General features: G+C 37.6%; 1 protein-coding gene across 1 annotated transcript; it reads right to left on the bottom strand.

The window, feature by feature from the left end:
• Positions 1 to 287: 287 nt before the first annotated feature.
• On the bottom strand, positions 288 to 21,565 carry LOC125045279 (carbohydrate sulfotransferase 4-like). Its single transcript, XM_047642483.1, has 10 exons — positions 21,422 to 21,565; positions 20,491 to 20,515; positions 19,646 to 19,829; positions 17,659 to 17,746; positions 16,184 to 16,278; positions 13,284 to 13,372; positions 11,106 to 11,252; positions 10,576 to 10,774; positions 10,304 to 10,483; positions 288 to 1,014 (listed from the first exon to the last, which is right to left on the bottom strand). The coding sequence occupies exons 1-10, from the start codon at positions 21,563 to 21,565 to the stop codon at positions 696 to 698; spliced, it is 1,470 nt and encodes a 489-aa protein (XP_047498439.1). The 3' UTR covers positions 288 to 695.
• Between the last annotated feature and the right edge of the window lie 1,161 nt (positions 21,566 to 22,726).

Genomic DNA, 22,726 nt, shown 5'->3' with positions numbered 1-22,726 from the left:
AATGAATAGCCATGTATGAGCAAGGAAATCAATTTGATCAATGTGGTACCAAAGCTCCACGTGATACAGGCATCGAAACTTAGAGAGAAAGGTATCTTAACCCTATCGCCCCGTATGGCAAAAATACATGCCATGTCCAATGTAATACAAGTTTATTTATTGTATTTACACATAGATGGATCTACAAGTGCTTAGTCATCAAGGTCTTAAATTTAATAATCATAACATCAATAACAATAATAACAGTATTGATACCAACTGTATTAGAAAGAAAAACACATTTTCGCGCCAATTCAAGGAATGGGGAAATCAGGATCGGTCACTAGGGCTACTGATAGATTCCTTGCCGGCTGAGCACATGTGGAGCCATCTGTAGGTAACAACATTCACAAAAAAATACAGGGAGGAGAACATCAATCCTTGGGTTAAAGTAAATCTCATTCAACAATACTATTATCATTATTATCATTGTTCTTTGGCAGTTTAATTCCCATGATGTCAGTGTTTGATCTTTCAGAAAAAAAGCTAAAAAAAATCTTAGCTAAGTTATGCATTCAGAGTACGTAGAAGCGTAGAAGTTATTTTTTGTTCTTGTTATGTACTTATACACACCTATACAAACAAACACACACACATGCGCGATATATATATATATATATATATATATATATATATATATATATGCGGGACACCCCTCAAAAGAACTCCAAGGGGCCGACAGGCATGAAGGAGCGCAGGTGTTCCTCGCCCTGCGCTATCTCGTAGCCCCACAGCCGAAGGGCCTTGTCACATACGCCCTGAATCCGCTGCACTTCCTCCCACGACAGGTCCTTCTGCCAGTGTAAAGGGGCGGTCTTCGAGTCGCGGAAGGTGCTGGAAACGCCGCCCTTTTTCCGGCCGGTGTGCGTGTGCAAGAATTTCTGAATGTTGGGGTGGAAGTCAAGGCGGAAGAAATCCAAAAGTTCCTTCGTCTTGTTGAACACGTTGAACGAAACGTCTTCATAGCGGACAGCTCTGTAAAAGAGAGAAATAAATACATAAACACAATGGTTCTCGTTAGTCTTTTAAGGCAAAATACTGCGTGAGTTGGTCGTCGTTTCCTACCTTGCAGAGTATGCAGATAATCAATATTGCAAACTACTGATATCCTATTGTTCTTGTTATCGTATTGTTGTCATTATCGCTATTCTTATTACCATTATCATTATCATCACTGCTATTGGTATTATCATTACCACAATCATTATTATCATTACCATGATTTTTCCACTATTATTATCATTATCATCATTATTATTATATTATCGATATCATTATTATTATTACCATTGTTATCGTCATCATCAATAGCATCATCATCATTATCTCAACACACAAAACAGCTTTTTAGCCTCTTCAGGAGCTCTGGCTCCAGTCCCTACATAGGAGAGGGATTTTTGGATTTATAAGATGTGCATATCTTTGTCAGAGGAGGATTTTTATTTGTTTTAGGGCCCCTGTAACCACAGTTGTAGCTTTGGTTGTCATATCCAACATCACTCCAATTTCGATTTCGAGGTCTCTGCATTAGCTTAGTTTCTCGATGATCTGGATTGGTGTGTTCCGTTCGATGGTATGGAGATACCAGGTAACAGGCAAGTTCCTTCTTTTGGCTGGTTTCTCTCTATCGGCGTGGGTGGACAAGACCCTGAGCTTGCTGTGTGTTCGTTTTCCTCATACATATCATTCGGTTGGTGTATCGTGTTTCTTGTAGATGATTCAGAGCATGCGTTTTGCTACTCGATAGTGCTGGACAGCTTGAGTCTCGGTGGTCGTTTGTCTCCTCAGATTTACCACAGAATTTGCATTGTGTTATCTATAATTATTCGGTGGTAGTATGATCGAGTTAGTCATGTGATGCAATAATTAGCCCTTCCATTCTAGACATGATGACTTTTAGCATTTATTTGTCATTTTCTCATCGATATCTGGCTTGTTTGCATTTCAGGGGTACTTGCCATGCAGAGATTTTATCTTCCTATTTGATCTTGAACTGTTTCCAGGCTTCATCACTTGCAAACTTCCATACGCTTTGGGCAGAGTTGGTGTTCGCCTCGTCATCTTTCGACTGGGTTGTCGGAATAGTTCTCGGAATAGACTGGATTATTTAGTGATAGAATAGAGCCTCTTCCGCTTCGCTTGGCTAGAGTTTTGATTATTTAAAGCAGCTGATCATTTGGTTGTTCGGGGTATTAATCTAGTTCAATAGTGAAGGTTTTATATGCCAGTTCTGTTTGGATTACTCCTATCCATCCGTGATTGCTATTTTATGTTATTGTATGCTTGTGCTAGATCTTCGTGCAAACTGAGCAATTTTCATCCAGAAGTTAGCATTGAAGTCCCATCCCGCAACCTTTTGAGTGTTGGATGCCATCTCATTCGTTGATACGAAGGTATATTTGTAGATAGCTTCTTGGTCCAGCTCCTTGATTCTGCTGTTAATGACAAGGTTGCTTTATCTGAGTTGGTAAGGTAGCTTTCGCAAATTTGTCTAGGCTGAATCCATTTCTGTATCATCAGTTTTCAGCCTTGTTTGTTTGTTGTCATATTTGATTAAATATTTAAAATTAAAGATAAATATAGATAACAATTAATATTATATTAAACATCAAAACATAAATATTATATTATGTATGTATAAAATTACTGTATAAATATTATGCTTTAGCAAACGTGTCTAAGTTTTCTATATAGAATAGAAGACACATTTTGCTATGCGGTCATATATTCGTATCCACTATCATGGAGTAATATAGATAGAGAAGCCAGCACGATGCAAAGCATACGTGAGGAGAGGGGAAAGTTCCACTATTTATGTTTATGTGTCTGGATATTAGTGATCCCTTTTCTTGATGTAGGGTAATTTCCATTTTCCTTATTAGCTCTACAAATCTTACAATTGTACAATTACAGGTTTATCCATGCCGAGGAGTGTTCGTCTTCTACGTTTGCCTGCTGCTTCTCTATGATGCTTGAGGGTGAAGAAAACACTGATGAAAACTAAAGTAGGTTCATTGGAGATCAGCTCTGACAAAATAAATACGGAACTCTTCCTGTTCCTCTGCCCCACACGCCAGTCTCCGTCTGCGACTGTCTACTGCCAGACGTGTGACTACAGAGACAAACTAAAATGTTGTACTCTATAAATCATACAGAGTCTCACTATTTCATATAGGTGATATGCTACACATCAATATAAACTAAACATAATCTTCTATATTTAACATGGTATAACATATCACACAAAAGGAAGTGTATTATATATAATCACATAATTATCACTAACTACGTACAATAATAATAGCGTCACAATACGTATGCACTGGCATCACAACGTGGCACTCACAACTCACATCATTGTCATAACTCACTTCATTACACAACCCACATCTCCCTCCCCCCTTTACATTCACTAGCAGGAGTCTTGAACGGACTTCAACTTGAGACGTTCCGAACGTCGCGGTTCAACAGGCACAGATGGAGCGGAAGATCCTGGTGCGTCGCCTTCCCAATCTGTCGAGTTTCCAATCTTGAGCTGTGTAGGGCGCAAGAAACGTAGATTGCGCCACAGTATGCGGCCACTTGGCAGCCTGATGTGATAATCACGAGATTTGCCAATACCCATGACAGTGCCGACCTAATCCCAACGCTTGGATGTGGGATCCTGGATTCGCACCTGCGCCCCAATCTCTAACTTGGAAGGGGAGTGGGCATGCTTGTCATAGCGGGTCTTCACGTCCCTGGCCCGTACTGCGGCACGACGGTCGCAGTCCTCAGCCTTGGTCTGCCACTCCTTCATGAAGGCACTAGAGTGGGCAGGCACACAGGAGCGAAGGGGCATGGCAAACAGAATCTGCGCAGGAGATCGACCAGTGAAGTTTGGGGTGTTACGTAACTCCAGTAATCCTCTGTCAAATTCCTCACTGTCAATATTTCCGTTGGGTTTGTCTTCATGATCAGATACTTGACTTTCTTCACAGCAGCCTCTGCATGCCCATTGGACTGTGGGTAATGGGGGCTTGACATAGCATGACGTACTCTCCATCGCTGAAGAAAGGTTGCAAATTCCCGGCTGGAGAAATGAGGTCCGCCATCAGTGTGCAGGCGAACCGGCACACCCAGATCACGGAACATATGCCAGAAGAATCTGATCGTCGAAGCACTTGTTGCATTAGTTCCACATGGGATGACAACAGGCCATCTGGAGAGTCGGTCAGCATACACCAAGAAGTGTTTTCCAGCAACACTGAAAAAGTCTGCCGACACAGACATAAATGGTCTTGTGGGTTTGTCATCCAACATCAGGGGCTCCTGCTGCTGACTAGGCTGTAGGCGCTGTCATGGCTCACAGGCATGAACAGTGTTTACAATGTCTGCATTAATGCCTGGCCAAAAGACTGTCTGCTGTGTACGACGTTTTTGTTGCTTCCACGCCACAGTGGCTCTCATGCAGGGGCAGTTGCCAATAACCACAAAGAGCATCCACAGTTGTGAAGAACTTTGACTGCGGACTGATACTTCTGATGGCTGTAAATGGCGTTGGAGAAGGGTGGGCAGGGCGAGAGACTTGCCTGTTGAGCTTTGATAGGTCATACGAACACCTCCATTTGCTTTTGGAACAACAACCATTAGATGACACCATTCTGATGGTTCATCCTCCACTGGCTTTAAGATGCCTTGGATTACTAATGACTCAAGCTCCTTTCTTGTTGGTTCCTGAAAAGCCAAAGGAATCATTCTGGGAGTGTGGATCGCGAAGGGCGTGGCATTCTCCCTCAGATGAATTCTCATGGGAGGGCCTACCATCGTTTTGAGTGGCCCAGACTGCAAGTCGTCCTTCTTCACCAACACATCTGCATACTGATGCAGGAAGTACTTCCTTGCTTCTTCAGGTGACTTCAGCTGGTTCAACGGTAAAGGCAGCAACTGAGGAGGGTTCGACATTGGTGTATTGCCCAGCCCATGAACGCGATTGGCAATGTGCACATCCGATATCTGCCTTGGGAAATAGTCCAGAACAGAGCAGCAGGGATGTAAGCGAAGGCTGAATATCAATCCAACATGTAGTCGAACGGTTGCCATAGGTGATGATTCCACGAAAAGATCCAGCCGCTGGTGGCATCTTGGACCCGTCTGCATTGTAGTATACAGTCTCTGCCGGTAGTGCTAAGTCTTCCTTTGAAAGGGCGAGACTACTAAGATGCTGAAGTCCAATGACAGTTGTGTCTGCACCAGTGTCAGGGATGATGGCAAGACTACCTGATATATCATTATGCCGAATTGACACGCTGACTTTAGGGGAAGGCTGAGGTTTCGGTAGTGCAGTAGAGGTGACACTCCTGGCCAATGACACTGAAGGGGATACTGAACTTACTACCTTCAATTCATGATTGGTGTCCTCTTCTTTTGTCTTCTGAGCCTTCCGTTTCTTTGGGCAGCATTTATCATAGTGTCCCTACCGGTTGCACACCTTGCATCTGGCATTCCTGGCAGGACACTTTGAAGCAGTAGCCTAGTGGCCTTTCTTACCACAAGCATGACATGCTGAAGTTGTGGCCCTGCACAAACCTTTTTCATGTTGACGACCACAGCAGTTGCAGGCCTTATTCGGCAGAGGTGAGCCAGACCTCATCTTGGACTTCTGCTTCAGGGCAGCCTTTTTCTCCCTTTTATATTGAGAAACAGCGCGTGAAGAAACTGTGTCCTTCAAAGCAGATAATGGAGTCTTTGACGATTCATGAGACCTGCATTTCTCCAAAACATCCTGCAACGTCGCCGAGCGGTCCCTTTCAATGAGCTTCTGGGTAAGTTTCTCATCTCGTATACCCATTAGAATGCCGGCGACAGGCCACGAGGTCGCGGAGGCCTGGGGCAGGCAACAATAACAGGCGTCAGAACTGAATTTGCTGGATCACTGCGCCATGTTCGTCTTCTACGTTTGCCTGGTGTTGCTCTATGATGCTTGAGGGTGAAGAAAACACCGATGAAATCTAAAGTAGGTTCATTTGCGATCAGGTCTGACAAAATAAATACGGAACTCTTCCTGTTCCTCTGCCCCACACGCCAGGCTCCGTCTGCGAGTTTTTACTGCCAGACGTGTGACTACAGAGACAAACTAAAATGTTGTACTCTATAAATCATACAGAGTCTCACTCTTTCATATAGGTGATATGCTACACATCAATATAAACTAAACATAATCTTCTATATTTAACATGGTATAACATATCACACAAAATGAAGTGTATAATATATTATCACAAAATTATCACTAACTACGTACGATAATAATGGCGCACAATCCGTATGCACTGGCATCACAACGTGGCACTCACAACTCATATCACATACACAACCCACAAGGAGAGGTTTTTAGATTTACCTTTCACTTCTTCAGGGATTGATTTGCATATAAGCACTTTATCTTTGCAACCATGGCTTTTGCAACCTTTTTGTTCATTACGGTATAATCTATAACTCGAGGAAGATGTCAGTTTTCTCTGTAATATTATCTGTCAAGATTTGATACATTATTGGCACGTGTGCTGTGTGGTGCAGCGGTAGCGTTCTCGTCTAGCAATCTTGCTGACCTGCGTTCAAATCCCTCGCCGCCAGTGGATGGTAACCCCGGCCATTCCTTGCACACAGGGGATAGTTTAGAAGCAAAATGAAACAGACAGTATGTCACACCAAGAATATCCATTGTAACAAATGGAATCAAACTAAACTCTTAAAAAAAAAACTCTTAACTCTTATCAGTCCGTTTTTTTTTTTGTTTTTTTTAGGGATTGGCTTGTCATCCGTTTTTGTGATGAGATAAGCTATTCTCCTTGTGGGCAAAAGAGGGCATTGGTCAGTGTTTGATGACGTTATTGCACGATTTTACAAGGTCTTTATGCAAATTGATCAACTGTCTGATCCAGAAGTTTGCAATTTCGTCCCATCTCGTAGCCTTCCAGTTGATGTTATTACTGACTGCCCTGATTGTTTCATCGCTCGTTATGTCTGTCCAGTTCCGCTGTGCAACATTAGCGTTTTGCATTTCTTGATAATTGATTCACTTGGTATTTCTAGTATGTGGCTTATTCTCATCAGAACTGGCTAACTTCAGCGAGGGAAAGGTGTTTTGTTTTGTTTTTTGTTTTGTTTTTTGTATTATTTTTTATTATCATTACTATTATTATTATTATTATTATTATTATCAATATTAGTACTATTGTTATAGCTATTATTATTATTTTATTATTATTATTATTATTATCATTGCTATTATAGTTATCAGCATTACTCATATTATCATTATTAGTATATTTTTCTATATTATCGCCATTACTATTATCATTATTATTGCTATTACTGTTACTATTAACATTACCATTATTATCATTATCATTATTTTCATTATCATCGCCATTAACATTAGCATTGTCAATATCATTATTTTTATTATTATCATTGTTATCGTTATTACTATCATCATTATTATGATCATTATTGTTATTATTGTTATTATTATTATCATTATTATTATTATTATTATTATTATTTTTGCTATTATTATTATCAATATTATCATTATTATCATTAGTATTATCATTAGTATTATTATTATTAGCATTCGAATTAGTATTATTGATATTATCATCATCACCATCATCATCATTATTATTTTTATTACTATCATTAACGTTGCCATTATTATTTTTTTATTAATGTTTTCTTCATTATTATTATCATCATCATCATCATCATTTTCATCCCCATCTGCATGATGATATCATCATCGTCATTAGCATTATCATTATTATTATCACTATTATTACTATTATCATCATTATCATTATTATTATTATTATTATTACTAATATTATTATTATCAGTAATATTATTATTACTATCATCATCACCATTATTATTATTGCTATCATTATAATTATCATTGCCACTATAATTGTTTTCATTATTATTTTGTTATCATTATTATTATATTATTATTAGTAGTAGTAGTATCCTTATTATCATTATCATCATCATTATCATTATTATTATTATTATTATTATTATTATTATTAAGATACTCATTAGTATCATTATCATTATTAGTATCATTATCATTATTATTATCATTACCCTTATTATTATTGGTATCATTATCGTTATTATTTTGATCATCATCACCATTATCATTATCATTATCATTAACATTAGCATTAATTGTTGTTACTATTATCATTATTATTATCATTAATTTCACCATTATTATTATCATCACTATTGATATAACTATTTTTATTAGTGTTATATATTTCATTATTATCATTATCATGATCAGTATCATGATAATCAATACTTCCATTACTTTTAACATCCTGTTTAAATTAGCAGTACCATTGTTATTACTGTTTTTAATATTATCATTATTATCATTATTATCATTAGCACCACTACTATTATAATTATCATTAAAATCAACATTATCATCATCATCATCATCATCAACATTTTCACCATTATTACTATTACTATTGTGAGGTGGTATCTGTGGGTTGTGAAATGAAGTGAGTTATGACAATGATGTGAGTTGTAAGTGCCACGTTGTGATGCCATTATTATCGTACGTAGTTAGTGATAATTATGTGATTATATATTATACACTTCCTTTTGTGTGATATGTTATACCATGTTAAATATAGAAGATTATGTTCAGTTTATATTGATGTGTAGCATATCACCTATATCAAAGAGTGAGACTCTGTATGGTTTATAAAGTACAACATTTTAGTTTGTCTCTGTAGTCACACGTCTGGCAGTAGACAGTCGCAGACGGAGCCTGGCGTGTGGGGCAGAGGATCAAGAAGGGATCCGTATTTATTTTGTCAGAGCTGATCGCAAATGAACCTACTTTAGATTTCATCGGTGTTTTCTTCACCCTCAAGCATCATGGAGAAACACCAAGCAAACGTAGAAGACGAACAGTATCTCCTTTCTCCAAATTCCGGACCTTCCTGTGCCAATGACTGAACGCTAAATTCCGTATTCAGGCTTTTATTTCTCTGGGGAGCTGGACGTGATTAGCTTCACACACACACACACACACACACACACACACACACACACACACACACACACACACACACACACACACACACACACACAGATATATATATATATATATATATATATATATATATATATATATATATATATATATATGTGTGTAATCTTTATTGAGTGATCACATTGACGCAATTCGTCAAGTGTTTTATATCTAACTGTGTGATTTTAATGAAGGGCTTATGTGTGTATTTTATTAAGTGATAGATAAGTTTTAAGAATAATTTCTTTGTCTTCTATGGGCATTGGAAATAAGTTTAATGGTAGGAATTTTCACGTTACCAAAAGTGATATTTGAAAGACATAGAGCATAGAACATTACACTTCCATTATTTCTACCATTATTTTTGTTATTTTTGTTATTATTTTTTTGTTTTATAATTATTTTCATTGTTAATGTTATTATCATTTTTAGCTATATTATTATTATTGTTATTATCATTATTATTATTGGTATTATCATTATTATCATTATTATCATCATTATTATAATTATTATCATCATTATCATTATCATTATCTTTAGCGTTACCATCACCATTACCAATATTATTATTATTATCCTCATTATTATTATTATTATTATTGTTATTATTATTATTATTATTATTATTACTACCATTATTATTATTATTGTTATTGTTATTATTATCATCATTATCATCATTATGATTGTCATCCTCTTCATTATCATCATCATCATCATTATCATTAGTACCATCATTATTATCATTATTTTTTATTATTATTACCTTTATTGTTACTATTTTAATCATTGTTATCATCATTATCATTACTAATATTTTTCCATTATTACTATTATCATCATTTTCATGATTATTACTAACATTATTATGATCATCATAATCATCATCATTAACATCATTTTAACTGTAATCATAACTACCATTACTGTAATTATTCTTATTATTGATATTATCATAATCATTATAATTATTGGTAGTAATAATAGTACTGTTAGTATTATCATTATCACTACCACTATCACTATCATTATTATAATCAGTAACACCATCATTATCATTTGCATCATCAGTCATAATAAATTAAGATAGTCAATGAAATAGCAAGCAAAGAAGAAGAATAAAAGAAAAAAAAAAGAGGAAAGAAGAGACAAAATTAATCCCACCTGAAGGACTCGGGAAACTTCCTCCTGAAGACTAACGCCGTGATGTAGTCCCTGACGAGGTCCTTGCAAAGTGTCTCAGGATCGTCGCAGTCTTTCTTTCCAGGGCACCATACCCTGTGCCGGCGAGACTGCAAGGTGCCACGAGGATCCCGCACCAGCAACAGCAACCGCACGCCCAACCTGCGACGCATTACATGATTTAGACGTGTTGACAACATGTCCAATCAGCTGATGATTTCAGGCAACAACAAGAGAGTCAACAAAAGGCCTACCTCTTGTCCTCCAGCAGTTCCTCCGTGAGGTTGAGCCTGAGTCGGACCGTCTTGAGGGACTGGAAGGGGAAGAGGCTGCAGAAGGGCGACAGGAACTCGGGCTTCCAGCACAGGTCGGGGAACGTCTTACACCGACCCCAGAGGACGCTGTTGTGAGAGAACAGCCAAGGGTGCGAAGGACCGTACTTGAGGTAGTGTTCTGGGAAAGGACGAGGCACTATCTTAGTGCTGAGGCTCCGTGTCTGCTACTCCTGTATTAATAGAGCATCTCTCTCTCTCTCTCTCTCTCTCTGTCTCTCTCTCTCTCTCTCTCTCTCTCTCTCTCTCTCTCTCTCTCTCTCTCTCTCTCTCTCTCTCTCTCTCTCTCTCTCTCTCTCGCTCTTTCTCTCTCTCTCTCTCTCTCTTTCTCTCTCTCTCTCTTTCTCTTCCATCTCTTTTCCCCCCTCTCTTTTCCTTCTTTGCCCATCCCCCTTTTCCCTTCCCTCTCCCGTCCTCTCCTCCTCGTTTTCCCTCTCCCACTAAAAACTCACCATAGTCGCTATAGTCGCAATTGAGAAGGTGTTTCAGATTGTGCATCGCTCGGGCCGCGTCTTCCCCGTAGCGGATCTGCTTGATGCCGAAGTCGAGGAGAGGCTCGTAGTGGTAGAAGGTCCCCGGATGGCTGAGCAGGATATCCCCTGGTGAGGTATGGATTTCGTCTTATTCATCTGAAGCAATGGCTTTCTGCTGAGCATTTCTATCTTTCTGTCATTTGATATTTAGTTAAATATTATCTTAACAATTACAATATATGTATAAATATATATATGTGTGTGTGTGTGTGTGTGTAAATATAACAACACATATACATCCATACACAAAACACACATATTTAAGTGTGTGTATATAACATACGTATAACATTGTTATATGTATGTATATATTGGTATTTACAGAGAAAGTGAGTAAAAATTTCAGAACAGCACCAGCGTTGACTGGTTGACAATTCAGTTACTAATTTTTTAAAGACGAGCGGTAGTGAGAACATTATGCTCAATTCTATTCTAATAGAGGTTCGCTTTGACAGGCAATGTGTGGTGTTATCAATTTAAATGTTATGAAATCTTGTGAAATACATATAAATGCATATATACATATATATATATATATATATATATATATATATATATATATATATATATATATATAAGTATATATATATAACTATATATATATATATAAATGTGTGTGAGTGTGGGGGTATGTGTGTGTGTGTGTGTAAAATACAGTCGGTATTGATCATCGTTTATGATATGCATTAAAAACACTAAATGAAGATTCACCCATAAAATTGAAATACCAGGCTCACCCATGAATGTGAAATACGAGCTTCACCCATGAAAATAAAATACCAGTCTCACTCATGAAAATAAAATACCAGGTTCATCCATGAAAATAAAATACCATACTCATCCAAGAAAATAAAATACCAGACACACCCATGAATATGAAATACCGGACTTACCCATGAAAATAGAATACCAGGCTCGCCCATGAAAATAAAATACCAGGCTCACCCATGAAAATAAAATACCAGGCTCACCCATGAAAATAAAATACCAGGCTCATCCATGAATATGAAATACCATACTCATCCAAGAATAAGCCAGACTCAGCCAGCAAAGTAACAGTAAAGAGGTAAAATAGCATATACAGAATTCCACACCTATAAATGGCATTAAATTCAACGTTAACTACTTCAGGAAAACTAAAGAATTAATATAAGAATAACCCACTCACCCATAATTAGAAACAGACTACTTATCCATAAACTGATATATACCACACTCACCCATGAGAGAGTAATACCACAATAATCCAGGAAAGCTGAAGGAACAGACATACCCGCGAAGGATGAATACCACATTCATCCATGACAGAATAATACCACATTCACCCATGACAGATTAATACCACACTAACCCATGGCAGAATAATATCACATTCACCCATGACAGAATATCACACTCACCCATGACAGATTAATACCACACTAACCCATGGCAGAATAATATCACATTCACCCATGACAGAATATCACACTCACCCATGACAGATTAATACCACACTTACCTATGACAGAATAATATCACTCACCCATGACAGATTAATACCACACTCACCCATGACAGATTGATATTACACTCACCCATGACAGATTAATACCACACTTACCCATGACAGAATAATATCACCCACCCATGACAGATTAATATTACACTCACCCATGACAGATTAATATCACACTCACCCATGACAGATTAATATTACACTCACCCATGACAGATTAATATCACACTCACCCATGACAGATTAATATTACACTCACCCATGACAGATTAATACCACACTCACCCATAACAAAATACCACACTCACACATGACAGATTAATACCACACTCACCCATGACAGAATAATACCACACTCACTCATGACAGATTAATACCACACTCACCCATGACAGAATAATACCACACTCACTCATGACAGATTAATACCACACTCACCCATGACAGAATAATACCACACTCACCCATGACAGAATAATACCACACTCACCCATGACAGAATAATACCACACTCACCCATGACAGAATAATACCACACTCATGAAAAGTTATTGCCACCCACACAGCCACCCACGAGAGAGAAGAACGCGACAACTCACCCAGAAACGTGGATCCGGACCTCCAAGTAGTGACTATGAGATTTCGCAACGGCTCCCCCCCTTCCTCCAGCACAAGGTCCTTCAAATTGCTAGAATGAGGGACATTGTAAGCATTCTCGGCCATGGTAGGTAGAGCGGGTGTGTGTGTGTGTGTGGGTGTGTGTGTTTGTGTAGGTGGGTGGGTGTGTGTGGGTGGGTGAGTGTGTGTGTGGGTGTGGGTGTGGGTGGGTGTGTGTGCGACTGTGCGTGTGTGTGTGTGTGTGTGTGTGTGTGTGTGTGTGTGTGTGTGTGTGCGCGCGCGTGTGATGGGCGAGATGTCACAATACGAGAAGATCAGGTTTTAAAAGGTTTTTTAAAAGGCTTAGTTTTGTCGTGATCAGATTTGCAGATGGACCGGCACGCACGAGCAATTCATATCCAGAGAAATATAAACGACGAATCTTATGAGACTGTGACATTTAAACAAGGGACAACTGCACTAGTCGCGCAGAAAACTAGCGAACTATAGTGGCTAATTACCGCGAAGGTGAGGATGCGCTCCTGGGGGAAGCCCGCCAGACACACCCGAGACAGAGAGAGGGCAGGCTGGGGTTCGCCAAGGCAACACGCTGTAGCCTTCTGTGTTTGGTGTTCTTTTCGGATTTTTTGTAACGGACTCCCTTCGACAGTGGATTTCAACAGTGACTTGTGATCTGATATCAAAAGGTAAAGCTAATTATATAGGTTTGTGTATATGTACGCTGTCACTCTCCCAGTAAAACACCAGAACTCCTCATTTTATTTCATTTTGATTTTACCTTGTGTTTTTAGTTTTTAAGATAGAATATGAGTATTTTTACACGTAACTACGTTCGTGCGAGCTCTCGCACACACGAACAAGCCCTCACATAGTTACCCTCGTTCACACATACACGTACACTTACACATACACGCATGCACATCCACACGCACGCACGCACATGCACGCACGCACGCACGCACACGCTCGCACGCACGCACGCACGCACACGCTCGCACGCACACGCTCGCACGCACACGCTCGCACGCACACGCTCGCACGCACACGCTCGCACGCACACGCTCGCACGCACACGCTCGCACGCACACGCTCGCACGCACACGCTCGCACGCACACGCTCGCACGCACACGCTCGCACGCACACGCTCGCACGCACAAGCTCGCAAACACACTTGCACGCACACGCTTGCACGCACACGCACTCATGCACAAGCACACATCGACGTTTGGTTTTTCTGTTGGTTGCCTCAATTATTAGGTTTTCCTTTCGGCCAATTGCCTTGACCAATTTGGAACACAGAGCTACCACGAAATGAAACATGGCGTATTAGCCCGTAGAGTGACATCATCTTAGTACGAGCAGAGGCTGAGATAAATGCAACTGAGCTAACCGCGACAGCTTGATTCCATTTGTAACAATGGAATCAGGTAAGGATACTATTGCCAAATGTCTTTTTTTTTGTAGATAAGTGTCCTTCACCCTCCATGCATACAAACCTCAATGTGCAGATACCAACTTTATCTACAAGTTTTTTTTTTTTTTAAGAATGTTATTGTTTTAACCCAGTCTATGCTAGATGCTGATCGGTTCCCAATTTCCACTTGAAATTTGGTTTCTACAACAAGGTTAGGTTCAGCGACATATCTCTTTTACTTCATATCCAGAGCTGGAAAGGTTGGAATACTAAACGTTATAGATGTTTACAAAGCAGAACCCCTTGAACTCGCAGTTGGCAGCCCTTTTGCAACGAACTTTGATAGTGCTATCTGCATAGGATCAACTGATAGACGTCTTTTAGCATGTAGAGCTTCCCTTCATAGTCATTTCCTGCTGTTGTGTTATATCCCCAATCAGTGTGTATAACATGTTCTAGGGGCTTAGCAAAAGATGTTTCATTTAATGAACTCAACCTATAACTATTGTAAAATCCGTAATATTGTAATAATTTGGAAAGATTCTGAGCCTGCATTTGAAGTGGAATAGATCTTAAACAGCGTGCTACACATTCAGCACAGCTGCACGCAGTTATTTTTTCTATATAAATAAAAATCATAAGGATAAAAGGGTTATGTAGGTGCAAGGAACACACACACACACACACACACACACACACACACACACACACACACACACACACACACACACACACACACACACACACACTCAAACACCCAGATTATTCCAAATTTGAAATGGAGTGGCCTATGGGACAGCCTGTAGCGTGCTTTGGAAGAGAGGGAATTCTTTCCTTAACAGAATCTGTTTTAGCCATGTCCGTTTCCAGTCACGTGGTTAAGTATTTGCCGAAAACTGTTTTTAGATTAAATTCTAAACAATGCATAAATTCTTTCTAATCAAATTTTGTGCTTATAGACAATAAAAAAGACGGTTAATAGTTACACCTCTTTTAAGTGATGTTTTATTCATCTCTGTATATGTATAAATACATATATAGATAGATAGATAAATAGATAGATATGTGTGTGTTTAAATATATATATATACATATATACACACACATGTGTGTGTGTGTGTGTGTGTGTGTGTGTGTATGTGTGTGTGTGTGTGTGTGTGTGTGTGTGTGTGTGTGTGTGTTTGGGTATGTATGTGTGTGAGTTTGTGTGCGTGTCTGTGAGTGTGTGTGAGTATGTGTGTGTGTGTGTGTGTGTGCGTGTGTGTGTGTGTGTGTGTGTGTATGTGTGTGTATTATATACACATCACAGTAGAGCCTGCCAGCCCACTTATAGCATATCAATAAATAAACATTAATATATTTTCAACTTAGAGCCAAAAGGTAATACCATTAAGATAGTCACAAGAAAAGGCTTAACTTAAATAGTCAACATTAAAACTGCATTAACAGCTGCTCTACTTACTTACCTAACGTTTAAGTTCGAGTGAAAAGTATATCCTTTCAAATGGCGTTCGAGGAGGTGTTTCTGCTCTGATAACACACCGTCGATCTTTGGGTTTCTCTAGGGAAAGAAAAGAGAAAATCGCCTATATACAGCTTTTAGTTTGTCTGTTTGTTTGTATGTTTGTTTTTAAATCTGGATAAAAAAAGTAAAATTACAAATATGCATTTATTAGTTGTTTTTTTATCCGGGGAAAAAAGGTGAAATAACAAATATACACTTTTTTATTTGGAGAAAAGTTAAAAATTACGAACATGGTTTTTTTTTTTTTTTTTAGTTTTTAGTTTAAAAAAGAAGTTAAAATCACAAATAAACAACTTAAAATCACAAGCATATAGTTTTTTTTGGTTTGTTTTTGAAAACTTTTTTTTTCTTTTTTTTCTTTTTTTTTTTGCTGCTGTAAATAGGTTAAAATTTCAAACCTACAGATTTTAGCTTAAATATGCTACAGGGTTAAGAAATCCCCTAGATTTTAGGCCTCATAATATATGTACATTATATAAACACAAAATGAGGAGGAGCAAGGTTATGACGATAAGGATAATTAAGGTAATCATGATAACAACAACACTGATGATGATAATAATAATGCCAATAATGATAACTATGATTGATGATGATAATAAACATGCCATTACTGTTAACTATGATATAAATAATGATAATAATAACGCCAATAATAATAATAACTATGTAAAGTATTCCATTAATAACAATAATATAATCATGATAACATTCAGCATTAGTATTCATATTATCATATATATTATTACCATAATTAATAGTGGTATTATAATAGTCTTTCGTAATGTCATTGTCATTTATATTATTATTCGCAATTGCATAGGTATTGTTATCCTATTGTTCTGTGTTGCTATTATGACCACCACCCTCATGTCATCTCTATTATCATTAGCTCTTTCATTCTTATTAATGTTTTTATCATTAGAAGGATATCAATATTATAATTATCATCGCCTTTATTTTCTATGTCCCCATTATCCTAGTTCTATCCTTGAACATTGTCATAATAATTATAGGTTTAACAAATTACATAACCATTATTATCATTGCCGTTCTAGCTATCATTAATATCATCAAATTCATTACCGTTATCATTTACATTACAATCGTGATTATCAGACTTATTAAACTTGATAACTTTCCCTCATCTGCATTCTTCTTACTGTGTAAGAAAACGAGGCATAACGAGAAAATAGAGGGTTTATTAATAATTGTACATGCGTACATACAGTATGAACACACTTAAACTTAACATACATAAATACATATATACATAAATACATACATATAAGCACACACACACACACACACACACACACACACACACACACACACACACACACACACACACACACACACACACACACACACAAACACAGACACACACACACACACGGATGTACATACAGAACTTACCGTTGTCTTAGGGATTTTGTCATTTTGAGCCACGTCCCTCACCACCATGGTTATTAGCATCAGCAGAAGGAGCGGTACAAGACACTTTCTGCATGTGTTTAGGTGTGTGTGTGGGGGGGGGGGGGAGAAAAATCGAAATTCCTTAATAATGAGCAATGATTTGAATGACAGTTTTGATGAGAATATTGATTATTTATGTGTAGTGTTATCAGATGATAACACTGACCAAGTTCTTACTACTGTGATTGATATAATGCTTGCTACTCCTACTAAGAATGGCGCTAATCATAAATTTAAAAAGGAGAACAGATTAATAAAAAATGTTACACCTTTATTCAAGAGCGGCGACAAATAAAACTCTCTAAATGATTAACCAATTTCGTTAACTAATGTAGAATTCAAACTGTGGGGTGAAAGGCAAACTCCTCGAATGGATGGAAGACTTTCTTCATGAAAGACAGATGAGAAGCGTTATTTGAGGGAAGCACTCTACGTGGCGACGAGTAACTAGCGGAGTTACTCAAGGATCGGTCTTGGCGCCTATTTTGTTTACTTTTTTTATAAATAATTTAGGGTCAAACATAAGCACAGGTAGTTATCTAAATATGTTTGCAGACGACGCAAAATTGCAAAATGGAATAGACGATATATCATGCCAACGCCTCCAAAGTGACATCGAAAACTTATTCATGAACAGTTGTACTTGGAAAATGGAATTCAACTGCCATGTGGTCAGGTTCAGAGAGAGTAAAAATCGTCCACTATACCAATACAAGTTAGGAGACGTAATATTAAATAAAGCAGATCAAGATAAAAGAACTTGGAATAATTATAAACAGGAATCTAAGCCTAAATGATCATATATATGACAAAGGTCCATAAAATGCTAGGGCCGATAGCCAACATGAAGAAGGCATTCGGGTATGTGGATGAAGATATGATAAAGAAGATTACAGCCATCATAAGACCTACTCTAGAGTACAGTGCACTTAAAAAAGATATGGATAAACTAGAAAGAGTTCAAAGAGCAGCCGCAAGATGAGCACCTTCTCTAAGAGATATGAGCTACGAAGACTAAAGAAAATATGTCTTACTACTCTGGGATAAAGAGGAAAAAGAGGTGACATGATAATGATGTTCAGCTATATTACAGGAAGGGTGAAGTTAGACAAAGATGACTTTATAATTTTGAACACAAGAAAGGCGAGAGGACACAGTAAAAAGTTGAAAGTAAAAAGAGGCGAGAAAGATTCAGTTCTGTTTCCCAAACAGAACTACTGAAACATGAAACAATCTTCCAATTAACGTTATGTGTGACAAAAATGCGCTTCAATTTATAAAGTTATGCGATACTCTATAAACAGCAAACGGGACCATGTAAACTTAGCTCTTCCGTATTGAAACAAGTAAGTAAGTACGAACACACGCACACACATATATAAATAAATATATATGTATATATATATATATATATATATATATGTATATACATATGTATGTATGTATGTATGTATGTATGTATGTATGTATGTATGTATATATATATATATGTATATATATATATATATGTGTGTGTGTGTGTGTGTGTATGTTTATATATATATATATATATATATATATATATATATATTTATATATAATTATATGTATGTGTATATATATAAATATATATGTATATATGTGTGTATGTGTGTGAAGAGAGAGAGAGAATATCAAGATAAGATGTATTTTCCTTATCATCAAGAATTCGTTATCTGGTTGATAATCAAAATATTAAAATCTTACGTGTATTCTACGTATATATGTTATTTTCCAACATCCACATTTCATTAATGTTGAAATTAATAGAAGTAACTAATATCAAGGTAACTCACATGGCTTCAGAATTTCATGAAGTGACCCAATAAAAACGCAATTTGGCCGGCTCTGATATATATCAAGCCATAGTCTATTGACCATTACTTAGAAATAATAAACACTCATTTACCTGAACACAGGGCCTGCATATCGATAGTGCTTACAAAAGGCCATCGCTATGGGTGCTTTTCTGTCCACGGTCGGAACGCGACTGACGCCAAGCTTTATCTGATGTTTCTTATTCATGGATTCAAACTCAGCCGATGAGGTTCCTCTGGGCCACGACACGGAACCTCTGCGATCGCTTGGCCCACCTTTTGTTATATAGGGGAAATCTTGTTCAATTTCTTATGTATATTATGAGTTAAGACATATACTTCAGCGTTGTGCATATATTTGTTTTATTTGTTCAGTACTGTATAATCAATAATGCAATAATGCTTCATGACTGGCCACATGGATATTAGATTAACTCAGATACGAACGTGCCACATCCTTATTTACAGAAGGAGTTTTATTTAGAAATGTTATTATCTTTCATCCGATTTATAAAACTCGTAAAGGACGTTTTGTAAAAGAACATAGTAGGCTGTGGAGAATAAGAATTCTTCCCTAGAACTCATGTCAACAACACGTAGCAAGACTTAACACCTCCGCCCAAGCAGCTGCCTTTCTCCTTGGACAGGACGCAGGTGCTGCCTGGCTTTCTCGTTTCGCACAGGAGTAAACATGCGCCTCCAAGGAAACCGCCGCATAAAAGGGCACGTGCGTAAGACGAAGAGAGAGACACGGCAGACAGGCCAAGCCACACAGGGTCCAACTCCACCACCTCGTCCTCCACCCGGAGACACAGGGGTCATCTGGGGGGGGGGGGGGGGTCTCATATCTATCTTCAGAAATAAACCAGCAAGATAAGACCCTTTTCATTGACCACCCAAGACCATCTCTCTTACGTTACATCTGCATCTCTCTTACGCTTACTAGTGGCTGGCGGTGGTCTCTAACGCCCGCAACTTAGGATATAGAGCATATTTATAAATTATATATATATATATACATATATATAAATATGTAAGTATGTATGTATGTGTATATATGTGTATCTATATATACATAAACACATACACACACAAACATATATATGTATGTGTGTGTTAGGGTGTTTCAATAATTGTCGATTTTCTAAAATTTGCTCGAATCTCGGGGGCAAGGTAAGAAATAGGCGCCTACGAATTTTCTGAGTTTGGAAATGTATTATTTATTAAGATCAAAGAATATCTCGCGTTCTCTTTTTTCAATTGAAAGTTTTGATAAAATTATGATTTAGACACCGCTTCGAACGCCAAATAACGCCTCGTTTTATGTTGTCGGTATAACTATTTTATTTTTAAAATACCTCAATATTATACTTTTCTTCAATATGTTTGCATAAAAATAATTTATATTATAAATTAATATTATATAAAGTTCTTTAATTGCCATAAGACTAATTATTCAATTAGTAGGCTTGACTTCTCTTTACTTTGTGTTCTCTCCCACCGAATCGGGCTTGGGTCGCCGAGAACATGCTTTGGCTCTCGGACTTCTCACTTCGCTTAAATGATTTGAAGTAACATATTTTATTTAACAAGAGGCTATACAAGGAAAGGATTCTAGTAATGATTTTATTTGGAACATTATATATTGCATATAATATCATTTTCATTCTACTCCTTTGTTTACATTGCCATATCTCCGACTGCGCCGTTCTCTAGTTTCTGTTACAACAACAATTCTGTTTATGTCTTCACATTTTTTCATGTCTCCAATCAGTCTTTCACAGTTCACAGTGGCCAGGTATTAATGAACTTTTGGGTTTCCACATATCGATTTCATGCATATCATAGGCCAAGTATGCAAACACTACCAAGCCCTGAGAAAACTGAGCCCTTCTTGTAGATGACTGCAGTCCGCTCAGCGAGGAACCTCCTATCCTAACTGAGGTGAGGATGGCGATTTCCATGCTGAAGTGTGGGTAAGCTGAGGTCGACGTAGGCTGCAAGCAACCCATTGTCAGACTTGAACTCGGCGTTCCACAATTCCTTGAAGCATTACGATACTATCTATTGTGGACTTGCCAGGAGTAAATCCAGATTGCTCCGGTGTCTGGTGCCTTATTAGGTGGTCGCAGATCCATTTCAAAAGAATGTGGGTGAAAACCTTGCTTGGTATACTGAGCAGTGTAATGTCATGGTAGCTGCTACAGTCCCAACGATCCCCTTTCCCCTTCCAGAGAGGGATGACTACGCCCCAATTGTTTCAAGTCAAGTGGTGAGCGGAGCACTTGAACAAAAAACAGTCAACTCACACACGGAGCGTCCCGTGGCACGACGACTTCTTTGCATGTATAAGAAGTAACGTGATTATAGTGGTAATTGAGATTTGAATGGCTTACATTAAAGAATTATGGGTTATAACTTGATTGTACTAAAAAAAAGCTATTTACTGCATTTGCATTAAGTACATGCCATGTCCGTCGACAAGGGGCAATATAGTTATAATGATACCAATAAAAGTATTAGTAATTATGATATTGGTAATGGTAATGCTAACATGTATTATTATTTTTACTATTTTTATCCTCATCATTATTATTATTACTATTTTCATGAACAAAAGATATGATAATATTTTAGTATTTGTAGAACTTTATTCGAAGGATCACTTGCTGCCTATCAAAATGAATACACTTTATTTATCTATCAACCTTTTCTCAAAAAAACACACGTGGTATATTTATTATCCTTGTAATTATTTCTTATAATAAAATAACCATAAACTGTATCTGACCGGTTTAAAGACACGTTAAGAAATTCAATAATTACTCTGTCGGGACTAATAATAAATGTTATGTCTTTCTGTATAATCCTATACCAATTTCACGTGCGTTTCATTATAAAACTACTCTCAATTCTCAATAAATGGCCAAATGAACAGTTACAAAATAAAACGCAAAGAAATAATATATATGACACTGGAGATAAAACCCAACGTGATGAGCCAATATATATGTTTTTTACTCTCCTCCGATGTCACACTTTCAGGAGGCTAACAATTAATATATCGTGTTTTAAGGGGACATATATCTTCATTATTGGAAGAAGGTCCTTTGCTTTCCGTAAGCGAGCAATGCCTGGCTTATTATTGGGTTTTCATGTTTGCACAGTACCCT

This window comes from Penaeus chinensis, chromosome 37, assembly GCF_019202785.1.
Source record: "Penaeus chinensis breed Huanghai No. 1 chromosome 37, ASM1920278v2, whole genome shotgun sequence".
Taxonomy (NCBI): domain Eukaryota; kingdom Metazoa; phylum Arthropoda; class Malacostraca; order Decapoda; family Penaeidae; genus Penaeus; species Penaeus chinensis.
Note: the sequence above shows the minus strand (reverse complement) of the source record. Positions and strands in the feature narration are given on the sequence as shown.

Excerpts from the sequence above, each read along its gene's own strand:
- LOC125045279 (XM_047642483.1), bottom strand. The coding sequence starts at position 21,565 with ATGGGTTGCTTGCAGCCTACGTCGACCTCAGCTTACCCACACTTCAGC. Across the intron at positions 11,253-13,283 it reads GTCCGGATCCACGTTTCTGG|GGGATATCCTGCTCAGCCAT; the intron begins GTGAGTTGTCGC and ends ATACCTCACCAG. Across the intron at positions 10,484-10,575 it reads GAACTGCTGGAGGACAAGAG|GTTGGGCGTGCGGTTGCTGT; the intron begins GTAGGCCTTTTG and ends AATGCGTCGCAG.